This window comes from Saccopteryx bilineata, chromosome 11, assembly GCF_036850765.1.
Source record: "Saccopteryx bilineata isolate mSacBil1 chromosome 11, mSacBil1_pri_phased_curated, whole genome shotgun sequence".
Taxonomy (NCBI): domain Eukaryota; kingdom Metazoa; phylum Chordata; class Mammalia; order Chiroptera; family Emballonuridae; genus Saccopteryx; species Saccopteryx bilineata.
This window is the reverse complement of record NC_089500.1, coordinates 81,273,578-81,287,821: the sequence shown is the minus strand read 5'-3', so window position 1 is coordinate 81,287,821 and position 14,244 is coordinate 81,273,578. Positions and strand designations below refer to the sequence as shown.

Genomic DNA, 14,244 nt, shown 5'->3' with positions numbered 1-14,244 from the left:
AAAAAAAATCATGGCTAGAGGAAGTGCAACCAAGAATCTTATCCCGAGGACGTGCACCTAAGAATCCCGTCCGGAGGAAGTGCACCTAAGAATACCGTCCGGAGGAAGTGCACCTAAGAATGCCGTCCGGAGGAAGTGCACCTAAGAATGCCGTCCGGAGGAAGTGCAATCAAGAATCTTACCTGGAGAAAGTGCAACCAAGAATCTTATCCGGAGGAAGTGCACTTAAGAATCCAGTCCGAAGGAAGTGCACCTAAGAATGCCGTCCGGAGGAAGTGCACCTAAGAATGCCGTCCGGAGGAAGTGCAATCAAGAATCTTACCTGGAGAAAGTGCAACCAAGAATCTTATCCGGAGGAAGTGCACTTAAGAATCCAGTCCGAAGGAAGTGCAACTAATAATCCCGTCCGGAGGAAGTGCACCTAAGAATGCCGTCCGGAGGAAGTGCAACTAATAATCCCATCCGGAGAAAGTGCACCTAAGAATGCCGTCCGAAGGAAGTGCAACTAATAATCCCGTCCGGAGGAAGTGCACCTAAGAATGCCGTCCGAAGGAAGTGCACCTAAGAATGCCGTCCGGAGGAAGTGCAATCAAGAATCTTACCTGGAGGAAGTGCAACTAAGAATATTATCCGGAGGAAGTGCACTTAAAAATCCGGTCCGGAGGAAGTGAATTTATGAAACCAGGTAAACCAGGACCGGAGTTGCTTGGCCCCGCTGAAATGGACCAGAGAAGCTGCGCGGCCCTGTCTCTCATCCTTTTATCGGCCCTGGCATCTGCCCGCTCCTCGCGCCTCCTGGCGGCCACGCAGCCAATTGCAGGGACGGCGGCGGATCTGACCAGCGCTGAGTGGGCTGTACGCCACAGGGCTGTCTCGGGGGCAGAGGAGATGGACGAGAACGGGTCTTTTCAGCCCATTTCTGTCTGCGGCCTCTTCCCTGCCCGGAGGGCCGCATGTCACCGCTGATGGGGCAGCTCCGGAGTCGGGGCGGCAGAGAGAAGAGGCTATTTCTACCCCCGGAGCAAGTGTCTCCCGTTCTTTGAATTGTTCAAGTGATCTCAGCGTGTTTGGAAACTTGAGGTTAGTTTCTTAAGTCTCTGCCCGAGCACAGATTTTTATTGTCAGAAAGGAAAGAGATGTAACCGCAGGGGCGTTAGATGGGGCCCAGACTCAGTCACCGGCAGGCTGTGGTCCTGACCGGACCGGAGCACCGGGTCCCGGAACGCAGAGAGGAGGCTGGTGGCGGAAGCAAGGCTCAAAGTATTGGGGAAAAGCCTGGCCAGATACCCAGAATAATTGTTTTACTGTCACTGGGGCACCGGGGAAACTGCGGGTACACAAGACAGGAATGGAAGGAAAATGTTAAGAAATGGTTCTTGACCTAAGGAGCCCACAGTTCAGCCGGGAAACAATATCTAGTGCTTAGAAACTTCTGATACGGAGTTGGGCAAACTCGGATTGTAATCCTGAGTTCTCCAATTAAGATGGCAAAGGAGGTGAGGAGTTTAGACTTGAACTGCTCAGGTACGGTCCCTAAAGGCCGAATACCTCGTTCGAAAAGAGCAGAACCAATCTAGGGTGCAAGAATCCTGGCAGTGGTGGAATAGGCTATTGGCCAGAACTTTTGCCAGTGCTCAGGGAGTTCTGTTATCAGGAAATGAATGCGTGGACCCCACAAATCTCTGAGCTAACTCCAGGAACTTTGCTGGTAGCTGAGGTCCAAGACACAATGGAGGAGCAGATTCCAGAGCTTCTGGTGCTGAAGCAGGTCTGGGCCGTCCTGTGTGTGGAGGAAGCATTCCCAATGTGGAGGGAAGTGATCACCCCAGGAAGCTTTAGAGAAAGAGTTTGATGATCTAGGACAGCAGGTGAGAAAGAAGAGTTGTAATGGTAGGGAGGAGACGTGGGGTAAAATCAGAATAGATTCTTGCTGAGCTGAAGTCTCTGGTTCTGTTTTTGCCTCTCTTCACTCCTTGCTGTACTCTTTTCTAGACTTGAGGGGAAGATGAGTTTCTGGTCTCCTGTGTCCCTTCGTTATACTAATTGTATTTTCTGAAGTTTTAGTTACAATTCCCAGTACAGTCCCCTTACAAGTTGAACAGTATCTCATTTTCTCCAGGTCCTAGCTTGTTGCCTTTGACAGCAAATGTTTTTAAAGAGACTAGTGGCCCTTAGATTTCCCTAGTCTGGCTTCTGGAGACCTAACTGTGCTGTGATTGTCAAAGATGTTGTCCCCTGCAAGACAGAGATAAGCAGAACTCACCCTGGAACTCACCAGTGGTCAGACCATCTTTCCAGGCTACTTCTCTTGACATGAACTCTGAATTTGTCCAAGGTGTAGTTGTTAGATTCAGGGAGTACTGACATGCTGGGGCTGCCAAGAGTGTACAAGGTCCCTGTGATGCTGAGAACAAAGAGTTCAGCAACCTGCATTGAGTCAGAGACCCTTATCAGAAGTTTGTTTGAAATTCTCCACTGAGCAATACCCCCCCCCCCGTAACTGCGCACAACCTCCCTAGCCAATGACTAACAGCCACATCAGCTTCTGTATGATGCTTGCTCATCCTAGATAACCACCCTATAAAAAGGAGCCATTTTAGAAGCTCGTGGCTGCAGTGCTCCCTTGTGTGGGTTGCCTGCAGTCCCTGCGCAGGTTTGGGGGGCTGAAGTGTTCCCCTGTGTGGGTTACCTGCATCCCTGCGCAGGTTTGGGGGGCTGCAGTGCTCCCTTGCATGGGTTGCCTGCAGTCCCTGTGCAGGTCTGCAATAAAACTTATAAAATTTACTTTGGGTCTGCTGTAGCCTATCTCGCTAGGATGTAACAGTAGTCAGGAATTTAGGAAAGGATCATTTTACCTCCACCTAGGGAGGTCAGTGTAGGTTGCTTGAGTCATTGGGCTTTAAATGCACAATAGACCTGAGAATGATGAGGAAGGAGAATCATATGGGGAAGAAGAATGTAGAAAATAGAATGTTTTATGTTCTGCATAACAGCCAGTAAAATGTAACTGAAACATTTATGTAAATTCATCAGCCTTAATAAGAGTTATTGCATCAGTGGAGAACAGTGACAGCTTATTGAAATGTGAAAACCGGACTCTCACTGATGGCAGTAACTTCAACCAATACTCCAACCTCCAGGTGTTAGTGGCTCAAATTAGAAACTGAAACATAGATGCTTGGAATCCGTTGTGCTGGCTGGAAATGGTGTGGATTGTCTGTATTTATTAAATTCCCAAATCACTGTTGATCTCTCTTTCCTCCTTCACTTGCTTCAGTATTGAATCAGACATTCCCCAGGTTTCTACTTCATGGTGTGTTCTTGTTTCACTCCCAGTGAAGCTTATTGTCAATGGCCATTGTGACTACTCCCATTCACTTGTCTCCCCCTCTCCAGCCCCTTAGATTGTGGCATTGACCTTTAGAGATGGATTTATTTTAATTCCTCACAATTTTTTTTCTCCTTCACTACTACTTCTGTTTATTCCGCATCCTTTGACTTCCCTTCTCACTCTCATATTTTTTTCATCCTTATGAGTAGAATGGTAAAGAAGAAACAGGATTTGCAATTGGAACACTTGGCCTACAGTCTGTGACTGGTCGGATATTTTAGGGACAGTGCATCAGCACATAACTAAATTATTCTTTGTCTAAGGCTTCCCAGTATGGCCAGTTCCTCTTACATGAATTGGTTGTAACAAATTACCCTGCAATGATGACCCTAAAGCACACCAGTTTTTGTGGGTCAAGAATTTGAAGTGACTTAGCTGGACTGTTCTGGTCCAGGGTCTCTCAGGAGTACCAGCAGAGGCATTGGCTGGGCTGCAGGCATCTGAGAAATCTGAGCATCTGCTCACTCACACAGTGATTGGCAGGACATCTCCTCTGTTGCTGAGTGTCCTCACAGCACGGCAGCTGGTTTCTCCCAAAACAAGTCACCAAGAGGGACAAAAGGAAGAGGCTTCAGTGCTCCCTGCAACCTAGGTTCATACCATCAGTTCTGTGTATTCTATGAAAAGTGTCACCAGGCTGGGCCAGTACTCAATGGGAAGGAAATTTAGATCCACCTTTTGGATGGAGTTGTATCAAAGAATTTGTGGTTATATTTTAAAACTACAATAGGCAAGTTACTTAACCTTGTCAGAAAATCAGTTCTAACCCTGCTGTCAGTTTATTTCAGGTGACAAAAGAAGTACTGAGGCCTGACCAGGAGGTGGCGCAGTGGAAAGAGCTAAGGATGCTAAGGACCCAGGCTTGAAACCCTGAGGTCACTGGCCTGAGCAAGGGGTCCATGGCTTGGCTGGAGCCCGCTGGTCAAGGAACATATGAGAAAGCAATCAGTGAACTAAGGCGCTGTAATTATGAGCTGACACTTCTCATCTCTCTCCCTGTCTCTCCCTTGCTTAAAAAAAAAAAAAAAAAAAAAAAAAAGTACCGAGAATAAGAAGTTTGCTCCATAGAAGAAAATAGGTAAGGAACTTCATCCATACGGTAATTTGCAGGGTTCATGCAAAGTGAAAACAGGAGGCCCCTTATTCAGAAAGCAGAAAGACATTGTGTTAAAGGTACTAAACTTCCTGGCTGGTGGCATCGGCCCGGCATATGGACATTCCAGGTTTATTTCCCGGCCAGGGCACACAGGAGAAGCAACCATCTGCTTATCCACCCCTCCACTTCCCCTTACTCCCTCTCCCACAGCCTGTGGCTCGATTGGTTTGATTGTGGCCCCAGGCACTGAGGATAGCTCCATTGGAGCGGATTAGCCTTTGGCCCTAAAAATAGCTTGGTACTCAAGCATCAGCTCTAATGGGGTTGCCTGGTGGATCAGGGTGTGTGTGGGGGGTCTGCCTATCTCTCCTTCTCTCATAAATAAATAAAGGTATTAAACTATATAGCCTTTTTTTATCCACCCCATCCCACACCTCTCTCTTGAGTTGTCATGTTTTTGTTATTAAATCAAGATTAAAAATTTCAATGACCACTATGCATTTTACTGTTCACCTTTATATCGTGCAATGCCAGTTTAAGTGCAAATACAAAAGCACCTGACTTGTATACAGAATCACCAAAACTACACACAGCTCACGTCTCGAGGCTTCCACACTGTGTGAATGTGTGTTCCTGCTCCATGGAAACTGACCCATCACTCCTGACAAGACACACACTCTACCTGGTGAGCAAAGACTGAGAGGAAAGGGGACAGGGCTGCTCTCCTTCCCTCTCCCGTGTTGTCAGCTGCCTAACGCAGGGAAGGAACACGAATAAGAAGGAATATTTTAGGGCTCCTTGGTTGTTCCTGTTTCTTAGACACTGCCACTTGCCAACTTTCTGACTTACCAGCAACTCCTGGTTGCAGCGGAAAGTATGGTCTCACCTGTCGGTCGGCACCCGGGCTGACGTTTGCTGACGTAACATGCTGACCTAGTTATGTGTGGAGGTTGGAAAAAAATTTTTTTTTTTTTGCTGGTCTAATAAGCAAACTTGGCACAGGAAACAGACTGAGAAAAAGTAATTTTAATTCTGTACATACAAGAGCACCAAAAGAAAAAAAAAAAAGAGCCAATGGCATTCAGGCAATTGAGGCTTCTCTGCCATCCTGAGCTGAGGAACGGGCGAGGGGCCCGGAGCTCCAACGGGGAGGACGGTTCACAGGAGGAGCAGAGGTCTGGTTACTGGATGGCTGCCCTGTCCTCCTAGGTCATTCAGATGAAAGTTATCTCTGGAGTAGCTCTTTCTTAGGCCAGAGAACCAGAGAGAGAAAAGAGACACTGGTTGTTCAGTCTCTCATCTCACCCAGTACTTATTTTGCCATTTCCTTAGCCTTCCATCTGAATTTCAGTCCATCACATCAACAGGCTCTCCGTCCTATGGACCCTCTGATGCTGACGGAGGTGTGAGCTCTGGCTGACGGCTCTCCCACACTCACCGCATTCATAGGGTCTCTCCCCAGTGTGGACCTGCAGGTGTCGAACGAGGTGTGAACTCACTCGGAAGGCTTTCCCACACTGGATGCACTCACAGCGTTTCACTCTGGTGTGGATCCTGATGCAGGATGAGGTGTGAGTTCAGGCTGAACGCTCTCCCACAGTCTCTGCATTCAAAGGGTCTCTCCCCAGTGTGGACTCTGGTGTCTCATGAGATCGGAGCTCCCCCTAAATCCTTTCCCACACTGATTGCACTCATAGGGCCTCTCTCCAGTGTGGATTCTCTGGTGTCTAGTAAGTTTCAAGCTGTGTCTGAAACTTTTTACACACTCGCTACATTGATGGGTTTTCTCTCCACTGAAAACAGCTGCCTGTATAATAAGGTTTGGGTGCTTGAGAAACTTTCCATGTTGGAGAATTTTTTCTCCAGCATAAATTCTCTGATGCTTAATAAAACCTGAATTCCACTTGAGACTTTGGTCAGAGGTACAGTGTTTACAAGATTTCTGGTGTGGAAATTGATTTGAATTCCGGTTCACGCTTCTGTCATACCCATCATGGCTTATTATTTCACCTGAAAGAATATTTTTATGGGTGAGGATTTTGCTAAAACCTCTATCCTGAGCAGAGGATGGTCTTCGAGACTCCCCAGGTTCATTTTCCTGCCTCTTTACCTGGCCTGCAGACTTAAGAGATGTCCAGAGGCTCAGCAGATTCCTGATTCAAATCCTGATGGTCTTCCTGATACAATTCTCTGTGATTCCATTTGTTTATGAACGTCCAGATTTGGCACAGACCCGTTATTTTCACTCTCTTTATCTAAAATGACGATGATACAACAGTAGAGGTAAATATGTTTGCTGAGCTAGAAGAAAAGAAATTGTTCAGCTATACTCAAGAAAGTTTCATATTGGTACTGCAAGAGGAGACAGACACCCAGGGATGAGCAGGTAAAATGGAAAAGAGTGGGAAGAGGGTTACTGCCAGCAAGAAGAGGGCAAAGTAGAAAGAACTGTGCAGTGTGACAGAGGGTTCTCAGCGCCTCTGGGTCTGGGGAAGGCTTAGGGGAAGGGAGGGAGGCACCATCTCAAAGAAAGCAGATGAGGGTGCAGATGTGGGAGAAAAGTAAAATCATAAATGATCGTGGGGTGTGTGTCTGTGGAACGGAAGACACCCATCCATCCACTTCTGCTATGGTGATCAATTCTCCCAGCGCTTTCTGCTAAGTGTCCCCTCTACACATCTCCACATTTCTGCACCACTTCCTGTCTAGGGGACTGTTTTAATTCTGAACTATTCTTCCTAACCATCCTAAACACCATTACCAGACTGTGATCAAACCCTGTCACCCTCTTACATGGTACCACAAACCTTTAATTTCTTCAACAAGAGGTGCCTGACCAGGTGGTGCAGTGGATAGTGTTGGCCTGGGATGCAGAGGACCCAGGTTCGAAACCACGAGGTCACTGGCTTGAGCGTGGGGTCATAGGTGCAGCAATGAAGAATTGATACTTCTCGCCTCTCTTCCTTCCTGTCTCCCCCACTCTCTCTCTTAAGAAAAAAAAAGGAACCACTTGTGGTCTCATCTCAATTCCTACCCTCTAGTTCATGACCCTACTTCGTGCTGGAATCAGCAGCCTTTCTTTGTTACAGGGTTTCTTTCTCTGGAATATGTGAGGGCTGGAAAGGGGCTCAGGCAGCGCTGGTCTCAGGGTAGGGAAAGGTCCAATTATTGATGGCGTAGGTGGAAATGTTTCCAGAAAAAACTTGAAAGCAGAATCTGGGTATTTAAGAAATTAATTTATTCTTGAGTTTATTTTTGGGGTCTCTCACACCTAAAGTGATATTGAGTCCATGAACTCTTAAGCAGATGAGTTTTAGAAGACCAATGAGTATTCTATGGAAGAGTATGGCCAACTTTCTATAAAACCTTGAGAGCTTTGTGAGATCAAAAGTACAATAACAACGGCCACGACAAGGATCTTGTGCTGTGACTTACACTCTGAACGTGTTACCAGGCATCTGCCTCCCCCTTCCCGACTAACATGCCTTGTTGTCTGGTGATGTTCCTTGCTCTCTGGTTCTTTTCGCATTCCCTGGCATTTTCTCAAGTTGTTCACTTCTCTTTCCTTTAACTTGCTTATAGATAAAAATATCCCATGTTCTAGAAATATTCTGGATAAAGAGCCAATGGAAAAATGTAAATATTTTGGATAAGGAAGAAAATTCTCTCTCTCTGTGTCTCTTTTTCAGTTGGCCAATAACACATAGGGAAAACATTCTCCACTACTCATGAGTAACAAAGAAAAGGACCACCTAGCTATGAGGACAGTCAGAGAAGGGAGAGCCACTGTCCTTCTCCTTTAGTGATGTGCCCTTACCACAGTCCGGTGGGAGAGGGGGTTCTGAAGAACTGTGAAGGTCCTTGGTGTCCACTGGCTGGAACTGGACAGTAAGTGCTGGTCAGGAGGAGGTGCCTTTCTCTTGAATATTTCTTGTCCATGTCCAGGGACTTGAACCTGAGAAAAATAAAGTATATCTGAGCTTAGGAGAGTCCCTGTTAGAATTAAACATTTTCCACAAAGAGAAGCTCCTACAGAAACAGAAAACTGGGGAAGGAATGATTAGTTTGACTCAGTTGTAAGGTGTGATATAGAACCAACCAGAGAGCAAAGGAGACAGAAACGCCCCTGGAACTAAGAGGTCCTCCACGTCGGCTGTGGTGGGTTCCAGCCATTCTGGAGATCTCGGCTTGCCCATGCCCTCTGTACCTGGGGCACGGATCCAGCACTGCCTCTCCAAGTTCTCCAGCGCTGTCAGCACCTCCTCCTGCTCTGGCTCTGCAGCTGCTGCTCCCGCACCCGGGCCTGCAGCTCGGCGGGCAGGATGCTCAGGAGCAGCACCAGCAGCTCCAGCACCTGCTCCTTGCTGAGCGTCTTGAGCCGCAGCCACAGCCCGCAGAGCTCGCGCAGCCGGCTTAGGGCCCGGCGGGGCCCGGGAGCGTCCGGTAGCTGAACTGCCTGAACAGCCGCCGGCACAGCTCCGGCTTGAGAGAAGCACTTCTCCGTGAGCAAGCGTTCTCCCTCCAGAAAAAATCTCCCTCCTCTGCCTTGACTCTCAGAAGCCCGTCTTCCTCCTCATGGTTCTGAGCTGCAGCTTTCTTTGACTGTCATCATCTTGGGATACAATGAGTTATCAGAAAACCCACATCTGCTTTGCTCTTACTTAGTTTTAGTTTTGAGAGCTCTCCTGGGGGAGGTGGTGGTGTAAAAAATTTGCTATTACAGTCTAGGAAGATGAAATATCACGTGATGTAAAGTCATTTTCTATGATACAAAAATGTACTGGGCATTCACTGTGTGTAAAAGCACTGAAATACCTACTTTGTAAAACATACCTGTAAAGCTTAAAATTTAAACTTAAAACCAAGATAATTTAGGGAGCTTATGAGATCTTGCTCCCGGAATATGTCATTAGTTTGGTGCAAATAAACTTATAAAATTCAAAACAAAACAACAAAAATCCCACAAGAGAATTTAAAATGAGAAACATCAAATATAATATGGATACAAGGCAATACTAAATGTTAACATGCCACATGCAATTATATTATATTTACCGTATACAGACAATAAGGACCAGAGGACGATGACAGAAGTGCCTCGTCAGGTTGGAGATGGGAAGAGCACAGGAGGTTGCAATGATCAGGGAAAGCTACGTCAAAACTAACTTTCGAAGAATGGATGGGACTTGACTAGGGTATGGGAGAGACAGGAACTGGCTAGTGGTAGGGACACAGAAGTGGGAAAGTGACAAGTGCGTAGGTTTGTACGAGGACATCACAGAAGCAAAGGCCCTGCTTGGAAGGCCTCAAATGTCAAGTACACGGTCCAGACTTTATCTTTTAGGCACTGAGGAACCAATAAAAGCTTTTGAGCAAAATGACCTCACAAACACTTTGTCCCATCAGTTCCCTCTCTGCATTTCTAGTTTTGCAGCTCAGCCCAAATCTTGGAAAATGGAGGCCAATCATCTCACCAATAAAACAAAATGCCATAAGCCAGCAACAGAACTTTTGTATCCGTCTTCTGGGAGTCTAGTTATTGAATATCAGTTTCCCAAGACTGGTGAGCACATGGGTTGGTCTGTTTGGAATGCTGAGGTGGCCAATTGGAAACATTGGACTTGCCCAGTCAAGGCATATACAAGAAGCAACTATGAATTGATGCTTCCTGCTCCCCTCCTCTCCACCTTTCTCTCTCTACTCTAAAATGAATAAATAAAATCTTAAAACAACAAAAAACTGGCCCCTGGCCAGTTACCTCAGATGTGGCAAATCAGTAGCTTGTGGATGTCCCGGGTTTGATTCCTGGTCAGGTTACACAGAAGAAGCACCCATCTGCTTCTGGATCCCTCCCCCTCTCACTTCTCTCTCTCCCTCTCTCTTTCCCTCCTGCAGCCATGGGTCAATTGGAGCAAGTTGGTCCTGGGTGCTGAGGCTGGCTCCATGGCCTCTGGCTCAGGCTCTAAGAAGAACTTGGCTGCTGAGCAAGGGAGCAATGGCCCCAGATGGACAGAGCATCACCTAGTGGGTTTGCTGGGTGGATCCCAGTAGAGGCTCATACAGGAGTCTGTCTCTGCATCCTCTCCTCTCACTGAATAAAAAGCAAAAATAAAACAAAACCTGAATGACATAAATTTAGAGATGAAGCCCGGAGTACAACAGCAAAACGCAAACATCAATCCTTCAGGTCTGCCCACTAAACAATCCATCAAGTTGGCTACTGACTGTTACACTGACATGCATGTTATTATCAACCTTGGCACACACAAAGCACTGGGTTAGGAGCAGCATCACAGCGGTTCCCAGGGAAGACTAGGTTTAGAGCTGGGTTCACTGCCTAATCGTCATGTGGGGGCTTTGTCAGAAACAGATTCCTGGGCCCTGCTCTGGAGAAGGTGACTTGGTTAGTATGGGGTGCACCTGGATAGTCTGTATTTTAATGTACAGCTAATAGGAATTAGAAAAATAGCATCTGAGTTTGCAAGAAATTTACAAAACAGTTGAAATGACATAAAACACACATGGATCTAAAACATTTAAATAACAAAATATGTTCCACTTGACACACTGAACATGCTTGATAAATATTGAAAGTTCAAGTACTAGACACGCCATATGGTGGAGACGCTGAAGATCCTTACCAGTGTGAGGGAGGGAGAAAATGCGTGTCTGTGTGCATGTTGTAGCAAGTATTTCCCCGAGGTGGGGGACTTAAACTGGACGTTAAAGCATGAGAAAGTTTCCAAGGGCAAAAAGGAAGGGGGACGAAGAGCCACGAGGTGGGAGTGGACAGCAGGTTGTTGGTGAGGCCACCTGCAGGGTCCAACAGGTGGAGGACTAAGAATCCACTGCTCCCATAGGAGTCACCACAGCCCCTGTGAGCACAACAGGTCCTCCTCATATTATTGTTAGTTTCACTGTTAGTTGACTGGAGCTCCACGAGGTAAAGAGTGTGCATTTTTAATATATAAAGTTCCCACAATTGATGTCCTAGTCAAGTGCACAAAAGTGGAAACGAGGAAAGACTGTGATGCTTTGTGCTTTGGACATTCTAGATTTAAAGTGATAATGACACGTCCACTTGGGAAACAGTTCCAACAAGGAGGATAGGAATGGAGACAGATTTAGACAAGACCCACAGAAAGGACAGAGGAAGACAAACGTCAGGATTAATTCCACAAGAGTAGGAAGTGGAGATCACGGGCTCAGACTGAAACTTGGAAGCAGTCTGAGCGGGTGTTAAGACCCGACTTTGGCAGGACACGGGCAGAGGGGGGTCAATACCGTGGCTGTCGGACCCAGTCCTTCGTGTTCTGATGCTTCAGGGGCGTCGTGTCACTCAGCTCCGTGGCGGACGGGTCCCCCGACCCGCTCACGCTCCAGCGGTCCTGCTCAGCGGCTGCTGCACGCAGCCGCCACCTCCTTCGGTCAAGTCCTGCCTCCAGACGTTTCCTCCCTTCGCTCCCATTTAAAAACAGTCCACAACTCCGGAGAGAATTCCCCAGTCCTCGGGGTCGGCTGGTTTTTAAACGTCTAACTTCCCGCGAGCACGTCGCGAGCCCGCGTCGGGCAGAAGGCGCTCAGCGGGCGCGCGGACAGGCCCGCAGGCCCCACGCCCCCACGGCCCCGAACGCGGGGGACGGTCTCCGCGGCCGCCCCGCCGCCAGGCCGCTCCAAGTCCGGGAGTCCCCGGAACCGCGGCTGCAGGAACCCCCGCCGCCCCGAGCCACGCCCCCCAGGCCTCACGGTGACGCTGCGCGGCGGGTAACTATGGAAACCACAGGCACCCCTCCAAAGGGATGTGTGCAAATGCCTTCCGACGCCGAAGCCGGTTTCACCTTTCCTCAGGATTCCTCGGAATTCCAGGGGGGCAGGGCACCGCACGACTGCTGCAGCCCCGAAGAAAACATGGCACGGACTACGTGTTTGCAGGGGGCAAAGGACCGGACACCTGGGCCCCCTCAGCTCGGACTCACCTCTCCCATAGGGCTGGTTTCTACCGGACACTTCCGGTGGATGGACGGTGCCGCGTCACCTGTCCACGTTTCCGTTCACAGACGCTTCTGAGTCTGCGCAGAAGTCTAGCTTTGGACTGCGATTCCCAGAAGCCTTCGGGTCTTCTTCGGCGTTCGGACTCTGTTTCCCAGGCGTCCCGGCCACGGTTTTAAGGTTCTTGGAACTTGAAGGAGGCGGAGTTTCGTCTCTGCGTCGTAGTCCTGGACTGGCGCTCCTGCGCCTGCGCAGCCGGGTTCTGGCCCTCAATCTGGGCGGGGAGGTCGAATCCGGTGCAGCAGGGAGGCAGCGCTCACTTCATCTTTGCATTTCACCTTTCGTGGACTTTTCCCCGAAACCTCCATTCATCCCCAACCCCGGGGACTCGCATGTACACAATGGGGCTAATCACGATTCTTGGCTGTAAGATATGAACATTCCTCAGTGACGTTTTTCTCATCAAGCGTTTACACTGAATTTAGCCAAAAGCTATAAAATGTTTGACAGCAGATTTAAACTTAGTATATTGTGATAGAGTTACTTCTAATCTTGAAGAGCAAAGATAGAATTAGACTGCATCCATTTAAATGACGGAACAATTTCTGATTGTAATTCATGAGTTAAAAATAATCATCTCGAGCTATTGATCATTTACAGGGCATTTTAATAACAATTCACTAACTGGAGTGGTGCTAAAAAAAGATTTAAAAAGAGCCCTACCATCAGGGAAATTACAGTCTAATGGGAGAGAAGTTAAATGTATAAAAAATTCAATAATATTAACTATAAAAACTATAAATACATTTTAGTGTATAGAAATGCGATATAGGCCCTGGCCAGTTGGCTCAATGGCAGAGCATTGGCCCGACACGTGGATGTTCTAGATTTGAATTCTGATTGGGGCACACAAGAGAAGCAACCATGTGTTTCTCGACCCTTTGTGCTCCCCTCCTCCTGCAGCCATGGCTTGATTTGTTCCAAAGCATCCACCAGGTGCCTTCAGCCTATCTCAGTTGCCAGCATGGTCCCAGATGGGCAAAGCATGTGCCCAAATGTGTGTGTGTGTGTGTGTTGGTTTTTCTGGTCTGGGCACATGTGGGAGTCTATCTTCTTTCCTCTCACTTGGAAAATAAGTAAAAAAGAAATGCGATATAGGTTAAAAGGCATAACACAACATTTTAAAATTAAAGAGTCCACATAATGTTACAAATAAGTTGTGTTTGAGCTTTACCACTGAAGCGCGGGAAAGATACAGGCAGGAGATTTACACCGGGCAATGTGGGAAGGGGTGGCGTCATGGCATTAACAGTTAAAGAAAAATGAATGAGTTTCCAAATGGAGTTTTCTCTCCTAGGGTTTATAACATATGCAGCACACCGGAAGGATTGCACAAGGAGCTCGGGACAGCAAGGCTGGGGTGATTATCAGCATTGTAATGCACTAAACAGTGTAGCGAAGGTAGTGTTATCCTGTGGGTACTAGCAAAGGTCAGATGTAAACACACCATGTATCCATTGTTTGGCCCAGGTTAATTTACCTAGGACCATAAACCATAGTTTGCCATTTAAAATATCAGGATGGGCCCTGGCCGGTTGGCTCAGCGGTAGAGCGTCAGCCTAGCGTGCGGAGGACCCGGGTTCGATTCCCGGCCAGGGCACACAGGAGAAGCGCCCATTTGCTTCTCCACCCCTCCGCCGCACCTTTCTCTCTGTCTCTCTCTTCCCCTCCCGCAGCCAAGGCTCCAGTGGAGCAAAGATAGCTCGAG

The 14,244-nt window shown here is 47.8% G+C and overlaps 1 protein-coding gene across 1 annotated transcript; it reads right to left on the bottom strand.

Annotated features, from left to right (window-relative positions):
• Positions 1-5,498: 5,498 nt before the first annotated feature.
• Positions 5,499-12,486, bottom strand: ZNF165 (zinc finger protein 165). The gene is given in 6 exon segments (XM_066247066.1): positions 5,499-6,044; positions 6,046-6,126; positions 6,128-6,617; positions 6,620-6,788; positions 8,305-8,442; positions 12,464-12,486. Coding segments are annotated over 6 exon segments (1,089 nt in total). The 5' UTR covers positions 12,473-12,486; the 3' UTR covers positions 5,499-5,842.
• Between the last annotated feature and the right edge of the window lie 1,758 nt (positions 12,487-14,244).